At 44.4% G+C, this 17,086-nt stretch overlaps 2 protein-coding genes across 2 annotated transcripts; one reads left to right on the top strand and one right to left on the bottom strand.

Moving 5' to 3' along the window:
* Positions 1 to 4,985: 4,985 nt before the first annotated feature.
* Positions 4,986 to 8,654, bottom strand: LOC144114868 (antimicrobial peptide microplusin-like). The gene is made up of 5 exons (XM_077648869.1): positions 8,495 to 8,654; positions 7,892 to 7,953; positions 6,871 to 6,960; positions 5,765 to 5,791; positions 4,986 to 5,225 (listed from the first exon to the last, which is right to left on the bottom strand). Exons 1-5 carry the CDS (start codon positions 8,568 to 8,570, stop codon positions 5,157 to 5,159), a joined length of 324 nt encoding a protein of 107 aa, XP_077504995.1. The 5' UTR covers positions 8,571 to 8,654; the 3' UTR covers positions 4,986 to 5,156.
* An 839-nt stretch (positions 8,655 to 9,493) lies between these two features.
* On the top strand, positions 9,494 to 15,981 carry LOC144096222 (antimicrobial peptide microplusin-like). Its single transcript, XM_077629384.1, has 5 exons — positions 9,494 to 9,704; positions 13,332 to 13,393; positions 14,254 to 14,343; positions 15,125 to 15,151; positions 15,778 to 15,981. The coding sequence occupies exons 1-5, from the start codon at positions 9,698 to 9,700 to the stop codon at positions 15,844 to 15,846; spliced, it is 255 nt and encodes an 84-aa protein (XP_077485510.1). The 5' UTR covers positions 9,494 to 9,697; the 3' UTR covers positions 15,847 to 15,981.
* The last annotated feature ends 1,105 nt before the right edge of the window (positions 15,982 to 17,086 follow it).

The raw sequence follows: 17,086 nt of genomic DNA on the forward strand, positions 1-17,086 counted from the left end.
GCGGGTTAGCTGTCTCACACGAAGCGGCTTAATGGTAGAGCCGCCCCCGCGCAATCTGCCTTATCAAGACAGCGGTCTGTGTATTCCGAAATGCTCGCTAGCTACACAGAGAGCGACCATCCGATCATTATCATCAGCAGCACGACATAGACGCCGGATGAATGCCAGGCAAGCGGAGCATTGAGAGGGTCGCGCCGGAAGGGGGCCTGCACATGCGCGTGGCTATTTCGAGCTTTCGTCTGGTTCAGCTAGGCGGCGCTGACACGCAGTTCCTTCTTGTGCGGCGCGCTCCGTTTACTTCTGTCCGCGCCTGTAGGTGGCAGAGCCCGCTGCCGCGCTCTCGTTTGACGTGCAGCACTCACTGCGTTCATTGGAAGCCGACCATAGATTACATCGCTATACTTCTGAAGGGCGGATACTTGTTGAGCTGGTTGTAGCTTGACATTGTTGCAACAGCGCCAAAGACGAGGAACAGAGAAAAGGCAAGACGACACAGCACTGCATGCTGGTGTCATGCCTTTTTTTTCTGTTCGTCGTCTTTAGCGCTGTTGCAAAACTTTCAAGAGCGACGGCGGCAATAATTTTATTCCAGGTTTTTTTTCCTCCCTGACGCGGACACCCTTAGGAGCGGCTGAAGGAGCAGAAAATGCGATGGAGAGCGGAGTTCTTTCACAAGTTGCTGTGACACCACTGGTATGAGTCATACCTAGGGAAACCGGACCGCAAACACAGCGTCCTCTGTAGGGCACAGAAGGCACACAGATAAGACAACGGTTGCGGTGGGCTCAAGATATATTCCTAGAGCTCTAGTCTTTATCTGAACTTGCTCCCAGTGCAGTGTAAGGTTTAAGACAACGAGGTGACGGCTTGCAGACTTTTATCCTTGGCTTGCGAGCTGGTGAGAAGAGCCTATTTGTGGAAGCCGTCGCCACGTGATCGTAACTTTCGCTTCACTGCGAGCAAGTTGCGAGGCATTGCAAAGAGAATCACAGTGACTGGTTTTCTGCCTTCAAGGAACATCCACAAAGCGCTTGTCTAGCCTTTACATATTGCGGAAAATTTTTGCAGTGTTTGTTTGTTCATTCTTCAAAGCTGCCGCCACACCGCTTTATCGCTTTGTTTACGGTGCAAGACGCGACCAAATTTATTTCGACTGACCGCATCCAGGCAGAGCTGATTTTACGGTGTGTCAGAATGTTCTAGTAAATTTGCACGCTTTATCTAGAAAGTTCGCTATCAGCATTAAATTGAGCACTGCCGACAGCGGCGGGCATTCTGTTCGACGACCGCTGAGCACGCTTGTTGCTACGCCGCCGCCTAGTGATTCAGTCCACTGTGGGCTCAAGTCAGCCCAAATAAAGAGTTTTGTATAGACACCATTTCCGCAGCTTTTCTGCTCTCCGGACTGCAGTCACCAGTTCGTGACAATACACTTGTCGAAGCGTCGTTGCAGTGTCTGTTCGAGCTGATTTTAGATTGGTTTTGAGAAAATGAAAAACGCAATAACTGACTAATGGACACCTCAACCACGACATGAGGGAAAGAATTAAGGAGGGAATAAAACCGAAAAGAGAAAAACAGCCGCAGTAGTAGAGGGCTCCGAATTAATTTACACCACCTGGTGTTCTTCAGCGTGCACTGACATCGGACAGCACACGGGCGTCTTGCATTTCGCCTCATTCGAAACGTGGCTCCCGCGGCTGGGATTGGATACCGTGTCCTCGTGCTCAGCAGCTGAATGACAACTGCTGAGCCCTTGTGATGGGTAGTACGTGACTTTATATAGAACAAAATGATTTAAAATGCAGAGTACTCTCGAAAACATATTTAACATTCTTGCGAGACTACTAAACTTTATAGACGTCATTACAGAACACATTTGTAAAGCCTCAAGTCGCGCATTCAAAAACGCTTGCGTGACTCACAGCATTTTTTTTATATCAGCGGTGAGTTCTTTAGCGCTGCCATCGTGACATTTTCATGTAGCATCGTAATGTCATTACCCTTGCCACCATCTTGAACACAATCTTACTATGCAGTTGGATATTAAGGACACATTTCTCGTTGTTTTCAGTTCCAGCACAGTTGCCAGGTACATAAAAATACTTGAATGACAATTAAGCTCCACTTTTAGGGTATGAGGTGATAGCCGTAATACGTCCTGTCAGCGCTCCCTCTTGCCCACGCAGACACGGACACTGTTTCCATGTTATGTGAAAGAAAACATGACACGCATGTAAAGCCAGGCAGTAACCGAGCTGTATTAGCATGCCTGCGTGGGCTAGGGGCAGCGTTTCTGCCCGGCAACTTTAGCGTCAGGGGTTCGAATCCCGGCTAATTAATTCACATTTTAGTCCAAATCATTGAATTTATTACTTACCTATCATAAAGACATTTGAGTCATATAACGGCCTATCACCAGTTTTATAGATGTTTTATTCCACGTATGACGTCATGACCCCTTTGACCAATCCAAACTTTCTCCACACACTGGAGACGACGCGAATGAATCTGGGTATCCGCTGAACGGGAACCGTCACGCTTTCGCATTAATACATTTATTTTCGCCTCCATTCTCTTGCAAGTGTATTTCTTATCTTCCGGGGCTGACATCTGGGGCTGGCATTCAAAAACCACCCAGGTTTTGGAGGTACGATATCTGTAGTAAAAGCTTAAAGTTTATCGCCATCAAGGGCCATATAGGCGAGTTTCAGTAAAAGAAAAATACGAAGCGTAGCGTCATTCATATGCGTGACAATGCTTTTCCTCTCTTCACAACCTCCTCATATGCAACTAAAAAGCAGATCACTTTTCGTACCACATTCTGGGGGAAGAAGGAAGTTGATAATATCAATGTACGTTCTATAATTAAAAAAAAGTAAGGAGAATAAACGGGAGTGAACGGTTGAATGTGTAACCAATGTTACAAATCCAATGTAACAAAAATTACCCCTTGTGGTATTTAAGGTTCAGGACAAAACACACGATTACGTTAAATTTCAAACCAAAACAACACGCACCTAAACATTTATTCAGTAGCCACAAGCCATGTAGTCAATACCGGTGTCAATTGTACGCTTCTTTGTTTCAATGTTTGCCACTGTGACCTCCATTTTTATCTATTTCATATCTCTCCTAGGAGAATATATTCGACGGCGGTGCAACTCACGCAATCATTTCACGACGCAGCACCCTGGTAGCGTCCCACATGCCTAGAGTAATACCGGGGATATCCCGTGACGTGAACTCAGGCCATTTCTGCATGTGAGCGCTGCGCCTAAGATGGTAATTCGTAAATGTTCGTTCTAAAGAGGGCTTTTTTTATGGGTCCTTCCAGACGACTTAAGTCGTTAAAGGACTTATTGGCATTTTGGATTAACCTGGGGTTAACCTGTGGAGATACTTCTCTAAATATTCTGGCTGAACTAGTGGCTGGAAAACAATCGTTGTGGCAGGAGGAACCCATTCGGGCGAGTATTTGTGCACTAAAGGCTCGGTAGTAGTCTGGCTCATGTATGCACACGAATCGCCGTGTTTTGTAGAACATAGCCCGTGGCAGGAGTCGCTGTGGGTAGCGAATATAGGGAAATACGTGGGCAGAATAGCTTTACGATTATTTTCCCAGTCTCCCACCAAAAGCAACTGAATACCTTTAAAATAACCATTAAGGAGGAAAGCAATCGCGCGAATCACGAAAGGCGGGAAGAGCACAAAGCAAAACGTACGAGCGTTCAATAACACATAGTTTGAACCGTTTTGGTTTACCTTAGTTCTAGTAAAGACAGAGCTGAGCTTTAGGAAGTTTCCAACTTTTCTTTCGAGATTATTTAGGTAGCACAAATGGCGGTGAGGCACAAGCTCCAAATATAGGCTTGTCTTCTGGCCTCTTGGCTTTGAAAATCTGCATTTTTCTGGCTCGACAAAGTGGCGAAAATCAAGTGTCAGGCGATAATGTCTATAGGGGCGCGAGATGCGTCACAGACGCGCGTGAGAGTAAAGATCGAAGCGGTGAAACTGATCCTTTATTTCGCGTGCCTGTCGCGCCAAGGAGGCCGGCGCTATAAAACATAAACATCCGCGGTGAGGAATAGTTCACGGCGGTGCCTAAATCGGATCATCAACAATGTCGATGGACGTTTAAGCATTGTCAATAATCAGTAAACCCGAAGTCCATATGTTTTTTTCAGTTTTAGCCTACCCTGCGCCCTTATTCGTTTAGATAAGCTACTTCCTGACGTGACACTATAACGAGTGCCTTATAGAAACATGCGTCGCCCTCCAGATAAATCTTGCTTGCTTCTATGATTTAACGTGCGTGTTGGGGTCGTAACGTCTGACTGAAAGCCTGCTTGCCTTGCAGGAGTGAAGCCCGTAGGTTTCTCATTCGAAGAAGTGAAGAATTGTGCTGCTCAAGATTGCATGCGATATGGTCCTCTTGAGGCAGAAGCAGATGTGGCAGCTGGATGAGAGATCTTGTAAGCTGTAAATTATAGGATTTAACGTCCCCAAGTTACACATGGGCTATGAGTAACACCGTAGTGCAGGGCTCCGGATGAATTGAGACCGCCTGTGGTTTTTTGACGCGCGTTGACAGCGCACAGAATACAGGCGTTTTTCTACTTCGTCTCCATCAAAATACGGCCGCCGCGACCAGGCTCGAATCCGCGACCTTCGGAACCGCAGCGAATGCCAGGGCCTTTGATCCACCGTGGCCGGTCCGAGGAAGGATTTGGGCCTCGGTTTATATGCCCATGGCGTCAATGTAAAAAAAAATAAATACTCATTTGCAATACTGATTGCATCCGATCTAAATCATTAATTATTGTACACTCCGCCATCCTTTGGATGAATGCGAATGAACATATTACATGTCAGACCAATATAACAAAGAGACGCTTTTTAAGTGTTGTCCTCTTGTCTCATCGTGCGAGTGCTCGCTCTGCAACGCGTGTTGTCTTTGATCAGAAAACCGCATATCAGAAACATTTAACAAACAAAATACATTTATTTGGCACTGTAAAAGTGAAAAGTTGTTAGAAAAAAGGAATGCTTAGGTTTCATTGACGACAGAGCTGTCGCAGTTGTCTTTTTCGTTTTCCTAAGAGAGCTTCTTGCCCAGCGAGGTCATTTTTCTTCTGCGATTTCACCGATAACTTTCAGTGGTGGTGACCCGCGCTTGGGTCGCAGGCAGTTGCAGCGTTGTGAATCTCTGTGATTTGAGACCTCTGCACAAAATAGAAAGTAAAATATTATATTTACTGATTTCCCCAGCACGGCCTCGTAATTTTTCTTCCGGCGCTGAGATTACGCCCCCCCCCCCCCATTTTTATGTTTATTATAAAATTTGGCATTTATGTTCCTAACCAGAGGACCGTTGTGCCCTTTTTAGAAATATGAGCAAACTTCAGCTAGTCACATTTGGTTGTGGTGAGCAGAGTGCTGCCGATAGCTAACTAGGCCGGTATGCTCCGGAACCTGCAATATATATTTTTTTATTCTAAAGAATCTTCATCTCGTCTATTTCCACGTTCGGGCTTTTTACTTCATTACTCTTCCGGCTGTCTTGGATTCAAAGAAGATGATATCCAACGCTGCACTCTAGCTTTCCTTTCTTTCGCACATCCTGTTTCCTGTTAATTTATTCGCCGCTTAACTGCCGACATTCACGTTATATTTATCAATGTTCTTGTAGTAGAGTTGTCACAGTCAAAAATACCAGAATAAGGAATGAAAGATCACAGCATTACGCGAGAAATGTACTCACCGCAAAATGCTTGGCCATGGCTTTTTCCTGTGGAAGAAAAATCGGCGAATAAATGGTAAGTCCGCGGGGTGTTTTACGTGCAACGTCATGGGATGAGCGCTTATATCTCTATTATTTTAGACGGCACTTCGAAACTGCCGTAAACCCGACTGTGAAATTTTAAAGCTCACTGCCCTGCTTAAATAATAATTGGTTTTTAGGGGGAAAGGAAATGGCACAGTATCTGTCTCATATATCTTGGACACCTGAACCGCGCCGCAAGGGAAGGGATAAAGGAGGGAGTGAAAGAAGAAAGGAATAAAGAGATGCCGTAGTGGAGGGCTCCGGAATAATTTCGACCACCTGGGGATCTTTAACGTGCACTGACATCGCACAGCACATGGGCGCCTTAGCGTTTTTCCTCCATAAAAACGCAGCCGCCACGGTCGGGTTCGAACCCGGGGCCCTGCTTGTGCTGTCAAGAGAATGAATTGCATTTTTTGGTTACGTTTACTATACTTTCAGCTATTTATTTTGGTGCGAAATTTTAATCGACCACGCGCAAGCTTTGTTCATTTTTTTTATCCTCCTCAAAAACATTTGATTTTATTTATTATTTTGGTATTGTTGTTTACTGTTTTTTTTAAGCCGCAGAGGTAATAAAATAGAGACATGCGGTTTGAACAAAATTTCACAGCATACGACTTGCAATAATGTTGTTACATAATGGCACATAGTAATGCTGTCTGGTTTCGTTTTGTTATTCGCTAACTTTAAAGCAGTTTTCTGCCGGGTGCCTTTATAAAAGTTGTGCGGCTTTTAAGAGAATCAAAAATGTACCCTTTATGGTGCCCCTTCCTCTTGCGAAATTAATCTATACAAGGGACAGCGTCATGGGTATGTAAGAACGTTTCCTCTCTGCCAGCCAGTATGATCGGTAGCCTGTTTCAGACGTCATTGTCACCTGCAATATTTTCTAAAACATCTCATCAACCGTTATTTGGCGGAAATAACCATAAACAGCATCCCTCGAAATAAGGCTAAAGATTGTGCTAATTTATAATTGCATAACAGCATACCAGCGTCCAAGCTTCGAAAACATGAAAAATATTAAAACGGCAACTCACCAGGTCGTTTCCGACGCACAGCTTTCGGATGACACATGCGCTGTCCTGACAGCCAAGAGTCGTGGCCGCGTTGTTGAAGCTTTGGTTCGCCTGCAAAACACAGCGTCAAGCAAGTTAGCTTCGCTCTCTTGCTGTCACTATGAATATATTTGGTCCAGAAAACCTTGCTTCCCTTCGAGGGCCGCAGTTCTGTGTGGAAGGGAACGTTTCGTAGAAAATCAAAAAAGAAATTGAAGCAATGAGCTCGTCGGTTGTGGAACCAAAACGCTAAATAAGTATTCACCTCTTGTTATTTCACTCCAGATCTACACTAACGTTAGCACATGTGTACGAATGGATTGTATGTTTGCGAGAGCGGACGTCCGTAATTGTGTGCTGTCCTCGAAGACATGATAGATCAGCTTATTTGAATGAATTAGTAAACGCTATCCAAGTGGCGCTGACAACAGTTTCGTACCCAGCTGGTTTTACATTCCGAAAAAAAAAGCATCTGTTCATTACACTGTCACTAAACTTGTGCTATTCCAAATATGATGTGTATTCAAAAGTTTTTTTGCTGTTTCTTTACAGGCTACTTTCCTAATTTTAACAGATAAAGTAAATAGCCGTATTCCAAATAAGCATTTTTCCCGTTCATTTTTGTTTTGCCGTAGATTTCTTATCCAGGTGCCATAGAATTAAAACACTCACGTTCTCGGTCGCTGTTGAAAAGTTAAACGCCACAGGAATCCATGTAGCCGTGAGAAACCCATAGCCAGTACTTTGTGCGTGATTTCGCAAGATAACGAAAGCTCAAAGAGCTTCATAGCTTTACAACATTTTCATACAGCCTCCTAGAGGCAAAAAGGCGGGCTAACGAGATCAAAAAATAGCAGGCAGGCATTGTCTTTTTCTGTTTTTCATGGCCACTTGCTCATCCATCTCCTGCGTGGCGTGGCCCGCTTCTCTCTCTCTCTCTCTCTTTCTCTCTATGTGCATGTTGGAATCCCATAAAAGTAAAGGAAATGGAAAGCATGCGTACCACTGCCGAGATGGAGCGCCGTATGCACTGCAGTTCACTCTTGAGCTGCCCCTCGGTCTTATCTGCACAGAAAAACAACCGCACAGCATGTATTCACACATCACTTGAACACTTGTGAAATCAATTTTGAGTGCTTTTAGGACACTCATGAGAGCTTTCTTTAAGTAGCACCCTTTGCCATCGGCGCTACTTAATGTACGTCAGCTATGATTTCTGCATGCATTTTACTCAGCTTCTTGTTTCACGAAAACAAATCGCTCTAAGCAACGATGCCAAGTACTTGAGGTTAAGCAGAAGAAAGCGGATAGGCAATTGAAAACCTCAATGCCGAACTGCTGCTTTGTTTGAATCCCTGCGTCATTGTAATTGGAATTAATCCGGAGCGTTGCAATTTACACAACGTTTTGTCATTTCGTCCGACACAACGCGTCGAGTTGGCCCGGGCTTGAGTAATTAGCATGTTTCTCTGAATATACAGCGAGACAATGGCCTTTCTCAAAATTAGACAGTCAGTGAAAGGTACTTAATGTGATAGAAACCAAATAAGTGCAATTTTATCGGCGCTCGAGGTATGCAGCAAACGTCTTCAGCCTGTACACTCACCACACAGCTCCAAATGGTGAGCAAAGCTCACGGCAGTGAAAGCAACGAGCAGCGCACAGACCAAGAATGCGTTCATGGTTCCTGTCTTGCTGTCCGCAATGGATGCCGTGTGTGCAGAGAAAAGAGCATCTGCTACGACAAAATGGTGCACTGGCTTTTATGCACATAATGTTGCCCCGATTGGGCTGCAACTTAAGCCACACGGCAGCCACCTACGATTAAAAGAAAACCAAACGACGTCAAAACAAGGCGTCCTTCGCCTTACTGGTTGCTTACGGCGTCAATAAAAACCATTGCACCGCTTGCGTTATACATGGGGCCGTCAGCGGCATCCTTCCACTCCTTTTGACGCGACGCCAGTATGAATGAGCACGCGCCGCACCTCCTCAGAGCGTAAGACGCACGTGAGGAAATCAAGGTTATCAACTCCTCGCCACCGACGACGCACGCGGCGCTTTTTTCTGGTCGCCTGCGTTGGTTGCATGGAGACCATGAAACTCTCGCGCCTTCCTTTCCTCTTCGAGGTCGACTGCCACAGAAAAGCCTGCGGTGAAACCTGCGTTCGCCGGCGGTCTGCAGTGGTTAAAGGCATTAGAGGTGGGACTTAAACGTGCGCATGCCTGATCGTTTTTTATCTTCCTTTTCTTTCGTGTGTCGTCATTCTTATGATCCTTGCCAATGGATTTCAAGGTATCGATATGGCTGCCATACGCAGCTGAGCGATTATGAAGCGACGTGCACTTTTGCGTCTTGCTTACTAGTTGTTTCGGGCCCCGTTCTTCTCTTCATTGTCGATTGGTTGTTATCAAGGTTGTATTTACTTTTCTTGCCAACTTCTCTCAAATACTTCTCCCCACACAAAACGCGCAGTTGATTCGCACTGCCCTATTCAACTCTTTTCAGGTCTCCACCTTTTTCTTGTCGGGTTTTTCACTGCACATTTCTTTGTAGCTTACCTCGCGGCAACACTTAGTGAAAGTGCAGACAGGAGAACTTTAGTTGCACCTCCCTATCTTGCATTCTACTGTAAACCTCACGGCAGCCTCCAACTTCAATGCAGATCTAATTAGTTTTCACGCATTTTTCCTGCGAAGTTTTTGTAGATGCTGTCTTGACGCGCTCATTTTTGTCGCAATATATGTTTTTTTTGCCGCCCTCTCCAGTTCCATCGAGCGTCTTTAAATCCACTGTCGAGCTTCGAACATGGAAGGTAGGTGCCGAGCGCTACAATTTACACGAACAGACAAATAATAAATTAGAACTGAGAAGCGCATTGCTGCTACCATTATAAGGAAGCTTTCAATGCGGCTATCAGTCTCTACTCGCCTAATTCACACGGTGCGTTCCTGCGTTTTTTGAAGCCCTCTATTTCGATCCGTTCAGAAGGTTTTAGTACATATCAACAGGCAGGAGTTTCAGGTGGAGGAATTAGGATAAAAAAATTTCCTGGCACAGAGAGCTGGCGGGTTTCAGTCGAGAGGTCAGTGCGACTCTACAGCGCATTTTGTGTGATGATAAGTATTTAATAGAAGTTGGCAAGAAAAGTAAATACATTCTTGATAACCAATCGACAATGAAGAGAAGAACAGGGCCCGAAAGAATAAGCGCCGGTCGGCTCAAGTAATACGGCGGTGGCGTTGGGCTAGGGAAGATTGTAACCCTGCGCGCACAATTCTTGATTTCAGGTGTAAGTGAAGAATGAAAGAATGCTAACGTAACAATATTCCATGAGATACAGGATGTCAGACACTTGAAAACTGCACACTGATTCGCTTTTTGATCCTAAGTGTAAGATATTTTACTACGGTAAATGCTAATAAATCAGGGCAACGAGGAGATTTATTCAAGCAAGGAAGCAGGCTGATTTTCAAAAATGGCACTGTACCGCATGTATGCCGTAAATCATTTCATATATAGAGAGAACGAATAATTTCCAACGCCATGTGTGACGCTCTAGAAGTGCTTCTCTCATTCCTCGGCCGTCACGTCATGTCATTGTTATTCCTAAGGGCGAGAGGAAGAATTGTTAAACGTGGTTATAGCCGATGGGGCGAAAAAGCACTCAAAAGAAGTAGGGTGCGAGTTATGGGGAAGGTAGCGTAAAGTAATCTAACATGCGGGATCTTGTCTAGGGACACAGAAGTGTGGACACTGTAACGAGCCCTCAAAAGACTAAGAAATTGCGTCTGACTTTGTCAAAACGCCAGCTTCGACACACTTCCACATTTGTCCAGCTGCGCCTGTCTACAATGGTCAGTTACACTTAGTCGAATTGAAATTAATTTGAAATAAAAATCCTCAAACTACTATGAATGCGCCAGCCAGTAAAACAGCTAACATATGCGCTGACGTGCCCGATGACGAAATTTATTCGCTAAAAATAAAAAGGACGTTGATCATGACAGCATCCCCTTCAAGAATTCAGCGCTTTCAGCGCCAGAGAAAATGTGAGCGTGAGCCGTGTCAAATACGCAGTCACTCCATCGGAATATACTGAATCAAACAGTCTATACTTTGCCGAAGCAATGTTCCCCCGAGGCATGCGTATTTATGCCAAAGCACCATGCGATTCTCTACACAGCGAAGCACGAATCTTCATGACATGTTACATAGATATTCATCTTAACGATATTCATCTTGTTAGATATCGATCTTAATTGACAGAAACATACTGATACCTTGTTTTTTAAGCTTGCTACCGCTTGTTACATCCTACTCAGAACAAGGGGGTTACTGGACATATCTGTGCTGAAAGTGTCTTATTTTTCTCTTTTTCATTGTCCCTTGACGTACTGCTGCGAGTCCTGGGCTAACACACAGGCCCTATATTCATCCAATTATTTCTCTGCGGAAAAGTTTACTGCGTATAATAACCTACTCGAGAAGGTACCAGTCCAGCACCCCTTTGTTCAACACGTGACAGATCTTGCTATTTCCTTTTGTGTACGCAATAAGAATCGCCATGGTAATTAATGGCATCATACAGAATAACTGCCCGCTTTCAATTAATGCTGTTATGTTACCTAACAGGAATACTAGAAATGCAGGAATAATAATCTTAATTACCCTATTTCCCGAAACACCTATAGCGCTTAATTCAATATCAAGGGGCGAAAGTATGGAATACAGTACCACTCGAAGTCAAAATGTATAGCAATTTTCTGTTCTCTAATAAACGGTTCTACATTTTGAAGATTGAGGGTTATGTTTGCTGATCTTTATATGTCGCATCCTGAGTGTTGAGCGCCATTGTTTTGTTGGCTGAGCATGTCTAACCGAGCTTTATGTATATTCTGTTGCCGAAATAACGAATGTGTACATGGGGCCTGTACTATAGCTTCGGCTATTGGTCCAGCAGATGTTGCAAACGTTTTTGTATTCGACTAGAAAGATATTAAAGAAAAGAGAAAGAAAACATTTATAGAGTGCCAATATTCAAGAATAAGCAGACTTGGCAGCGCATACTCATTCCCCAGATTTGTGCCGCAGTACTTGAGCGAGCTTCAAAAGGATGTTAGCCAGGTTGCCCTGCGTGCAAATGACCTGACACAAAAGCCCCGCGTCGCAAAAGCCCTGGAAACATTTGCGCTTTGCTATACAATCACCGGGTGCCAGAAGTAACATCCGACATCCCCTTGCCGAATCCTCTGCGTACTTACTCAACCTTAGTTCTCTTTCAACAGTGTGACAATACACCCTTCATGTGAAGCTACTGCAGCCTGAGACTTTACCCTCCCAACTTTGTGAAGTTATCATAAAGTAGCCTGAAATTCGTCGCCGCTTCGAATGCTCTAATCGCTGTCCTAGTCCTTTGTTTCGTGTGGACGATGCGAAACATAGACAATCAAGAATGGAACCAGCACCAGGACCACGGTGCCCGCACTCCCACCCTAAATAAATTTTGATACTATATAGGTAGGCGAGAAAGCAATTTCTGTATCTCCAAAGATTTCGCTGAAAAAGCAATTATAAAATTGGCACTGGTTTAACTATTCTAAACCTATTTAAAGTGAAAGCTCCATTACACCTGGCTACGATTGGTTAGGCGCTTGAAACGTCTCGCAGGCCTTTCAGGCACACTGTCAGCCGCACTCTCAGCCATGGCGGAACTACATGCGAGAGTCACGTCACACGCATAATCACATGACCACATCTGGCAAAGCGGCGGTCGGCGCACCGCGGTTAGAGTGTACTAGAAAGTTTTGAGTGGCGCGACCAGCCGCCGCGGAGAGGGCCACTGAGCGTGGAAGTTGGCGGTGGCGCTGTAGTCAACCGCATTTGAATGCGTCTTCGCTGTCAGGCTGCTGTTTGCTGCTGCGCACAGACGCCGCTGCGTAATGCCAGCGTGATGTTCAAATTAATGCATCGTCCCTCTTTAGTACAATGAATTATTTAAATGCTGTGTGACCTCACGCACCCCCTAAAAAACTCCGTAACAATACATAGTAGTAAGGGAAGTGCCTGGAAATTTGCACAGAAGCTCCCTCCGCCATGCACATCCGCGATCTTGTTTAGTTTGCACGACGCTGCGACACGGAATTATGTAACAGCCTAGCAGAATACAGTGACTGCGATGTTGTTGCCTTAATGACATGACACAAACCCACGACGGTGCTTGTGTGTCATGAATAATGATGCTTCATTCATGAATAATGATGCTTCGCAAAAACCATGCAGTAAGTAAAAAGCGACATCATGTAAACCAGCTTCGTATAACATACCGCGTCATTTGAAGGATGCTTTCGAAGGTGTCAGAAAAGCACTCAAAATGGACTCCACAAAGATTGATTTGTGTGTGATAACATGCTGTGCCGATTATTTATTTATTTTTTTGCAGATAAAAACAGCGTGCAGCTCAAGAGCGAACTCCAATGCATTCGGCGCTCAATCTCGACAGCTGTAAGATATGCCTTCGATTTCTCTGCCACCAAAGGGCAGTAAGCGAGTGCAGGCGGATAAGGGTAGCGGGAGTAGGGGGCATGGATAAGTGCCTGAAAACATTGGGAAAATGGGGTGCCTGCCTGCAAGGTACCCCGCTTTCTAGCGCACCCTCACCTCATGGCAGGAAACAGCACAGTTGTTTCACGTCTCATTTTTCCACAAACGACGAAGGAAAGTGGTCAGGAGTTTTCGCCACGGCATTGGTTGACGCTGTTTGCGGCATTTTTGCATCTGCGGCAAACATTAACGACATGCATGACGTCGCAGCCAATGGGTACAATTGATAAAAGGGATATGAATTAATTGGTTGAAAAATGTCACAGAATAAATTGTTACAAAATCTCACATCATATGCCCTAGAAACCAAGAAGAAAACAGCAAAAAATTTCCGGGAGCACACGCAAGCGAATCAGTTGCTTACAAAGATACAGGTGCCAAAAAACGCTTGGTGCGAAAGCAAAAACGCGCTGGCTCTGGATCTACTGCGTATGATGGTACTCCAAGGTCTCTGTCCGTGTTTATCAGCGCTCTACGGTAAAATTTTTCCTGATTTGACTAAAGCAACTGCCACATTGAGCAAATATGCACTTGGAGACCTAGAATACACGCCCAAGGTCAATATTTTTTTTTGTGATATTTATAACTCGTTATCTCAAAAAAGTACTCATTGTTTCAATAATATTGTGTTGTTCATACATAAAATTTTCTTTCCTACGCTTAATTTCGCTGAGTGAAGTTAAGCGGCATTACTCAGCCCATGTTTTTGCTTTAATGGCGTCTGAGAGAGACGCTAAATTGCTTGATTTTGGTTGTTGCAGGCCAACCGAAGTTTCGACAACGCGGTCAGAAATCTCGGCTGCCAAGACAGCGCATGCGTCATCCGAAATCTGTGGGTTGGAAACGACCTGGTGAGTAGCCGTTCACTCTAACATTAACCACGTCATCCAACGTTGGACGATTGGCTTCTCTGGAGCACACGAACAGACGCTCGCGCTTTCAAAGGTAGTCTGTTCATATAACAGGGATATGTGAAATGCGCACAAGGCTTAGACACGGGGAGAGAGAGATGCGGGGCGGTTTTGGAGTAGACAGAAGTGCACGGAAAAATAAAAATATTTCATGGAAAAGTCTTTTGGTTTCGGCCCCTGGATAAGGGAATGGATGGCGAAAGGGTATATTTACTTCATATCAATATCATTCCACCCAACCTTTATGAAGTGCCCCGGTAGATAATCATGATTAAATTTCTTCTCAGTTGTCATGTTCCGCGCATGATTATTAGAAGGTGACTAGAGGGGAAATACTTAACAAATGAAAGTAAACAGTCGGCGTGGTGAAAAAAAATTAAAACATATGTCATGTCGCAATATATAACTTGTTGCATGAAAAATGCAATGCATGTTCTGTAAAATAAAGTGTTCAGCCGGTGGCTTTGTTTTGAAACATTGCAATTGGAAAAATAATAATTAAAAAATGCTTCGTGAAGACAGGATAAAAAAGGAGCCCAATGAGCGTCTCCTTGGCTTTAGGATTGGGACTGTGGGTTTAGAAATTAAACTGCAATGTCCATGGCAGGTAAAGCTTGTCAGCAAAAATAATAATAATAATATGGGCACTTTAGCAGTCTACACCTGAGAGCGCGCGTGACATATTAGCAAACTCACCCAGTATTTGTCAATTTTTCTACAGGAAAAAGCCATGGCAAAGCATTTTACGGTAAGTGCATTATCTTGCTCATTATTACTTGCCGCCTTGCTGAGGAAACTTCTTTTTTGTCGTCTTGTCTTGGTGCCAAAGACAAGCTAACGTCAAAAGCCGTAATAATTTCAACACAGGCAGCTCCAGAAAAGACAAATAAAATTGTGTTGTACCTTGACACCCATGACATCTAACGTGCAGTGCTACACAGCATGTTTGAACGAAAGGCAGCCGGCACAGTAACAAATGAAATGCTTAAACGCGGAAATTGAGATGAATTAAGCTAATTTTCTGTGAGATGTGCATCGCCTTCGATGCAGAGGCCGAGTTAGCCGTAAAGAGTACTTTTCATACACATCAGTGTTGATTGCAGAACTTAGTGCATACCACACCTAGCGGAAAAGTGCTTTAAACAGTAAAAAAATAGAGATTAAGGTTCTGCTTTCAAAAAACATCTACAATTAACACTTTGAATTTATTTATTTACAAAGGAGCTAATGTTTCGAAATTAAAATTCGGAGGTGTTAACTGGTCATAACACGCAAATAAAGCCGCTCGACTAAGGTCGGTGCCGAAAGGGAAATTGCGACTCGCTTTTTCGACAAACAATGGCGTCACAATTTACCTGTTTTCTTTCCATGCAGAGGAGTGAAATAACGGAAGCCCACAACGCAGCCACTGCTTGCGATCCCAGCGCTGGTCACCACCACTGAAAGCTACGGGTGAAGTCGTCCCACAAAACTGATCGCGCGGAGATGACAAGTTCGTGCAAACAGCCTGACGGTCGTGAAAGCTTTGTCATCACTGGATCCCAGCGAACTTTACTTCCCGACCACTCTGTACATTTACAATGCGAAATAAATGTGTTTCTTTTTTAATTACTCCTCACATACCATATTCTGACAACGGCACACACACGATATAGAATGAACACTTACAGGATGGAGCAATATCCTGGCTGCCTATCAAAATGCATGCGTGCTTCCTTTTCGAGGATTTAGGGGATTGAGATGCATTGTGAATTCACCTAAGCCGAAGGAGCGCATATGAAGAAAAATTGATTACTGATTTCAACCGCGTTGAAATAGATGAGATAGGGGCATTTGCTAACAATTTCAAAACACTTTTTGGTTAATTAACATTAAGCTCTCTCGTAAAGAGGCTCCTTTCAGCGGCTGTAGATAAAAATTTGCCTTCGAAAACAAAAACATGGTGTCAAAAGCGCCCGGAAGTTGCAAGCCTTCGCTTATTAGAGCGCGGCGCCTCCGGAAGAGAAAAGCAATACCTCTCAGAGGTCGCCAGCGGCCAGTAATTTAGACATGACCGTGGATTTAAGAACGGGGCGCATTTGTATGAGTGCAAATGACACAGTCCTGAGACTAAATTGCTAGGAAAGATGAAGGTCCGAACCTCCAAATGGCGCGTAGGGACTTTATCCCACTCCGTCTTGGTTCGTGGAGGCCAATTTCAATGGCTGGAAACATGTTTCACCTCACCGAAGGTATTGGGCGAAACTGGCTGATGACCTCGCCTTTCTCAGCCGAATTTGTGAGTAAAGAGACCGCAGCTCGTCGCCTGCTTTGGGCGGACGCCCCCAAGTGACTCCTGTTACCAGTTGTCTGCATCAAGTATAGCACGCCGGCGCAAGACGCCTTGTTTTGTACGGGAATAATGGCCGCTGAAGTTTTTTTAGAGCCGTTCTGGGAGTTTACATCCTCCTCCTTCTTAAGCACATTGTAAGAATTTTAATGAATATATAGCTTCTTTGTCGTAAAATACTCCGTACGATGGCGGAGTGCGACAAAAGGTCAATACTTTTATATCAAGAGCTCAGAATGTCAAGTTGCAGCCGGAACATCCTACTTTTCTGCTGATTCCCCTCTGATATTTTTGCCGTGGTAACTTATCTATTAGGAGTTGCAAATCTCAAAATTTTTTCGTAGAGCCCAATTA

Source organism: Amblyomma americanum, chromosome 1 (assembly GCF_052857255.1).
Source record: "Amblyomma americanum isolate KBUSLIRL-KWMA chromosome 1, ASM5285725v1, whole genome shotgun sequence".
NCBI lineage: Eukaryota > Metazoa > Arthropoda > Arachnida > Ixodida > Ixodidae > Amblyomma > Amblyomma americanum.

Coding starts and splice junctions, on each gene's coding strand:
- LOC144114868 (XM_077648869.1), bottom strand. CDS start 8,570: ATGAACGCATTCTTGGTCTGTGCGCTGCTCGTTGCTTTCACTGCCGTG. Junction 6,961..7,891: donor GGCGCTCCATCTCGGCAGTG/GTACGCATGCTT, acceptor TGTGTTTTGCAG/GCGAACCAAAGCTTCAACAA. Junction 5,792..6,870: donor TGTGCGTCGGAAACGACCTG/GTGAGTTGCCGT, acceptor TTTCTTCCACAG/GAAAAAGCCATGGCCAAGCA.
- LOC144096222 (XM_077629384.1), top strand. Junction 13,394..14,253: donor GGCGCTCAATCTCGACAGCT/GTAAGATATGCC, acceptor TGGTTGTTGCAG/GCCAACCGAAGTTTCGACAA. Junction 15,152..15,777: donor CCATGGCAAAGCATTTTACG/GTAAGTGCATTA, acceptor CTTTCCATGCAG/AGGAGTGAAATAACGGAAGC.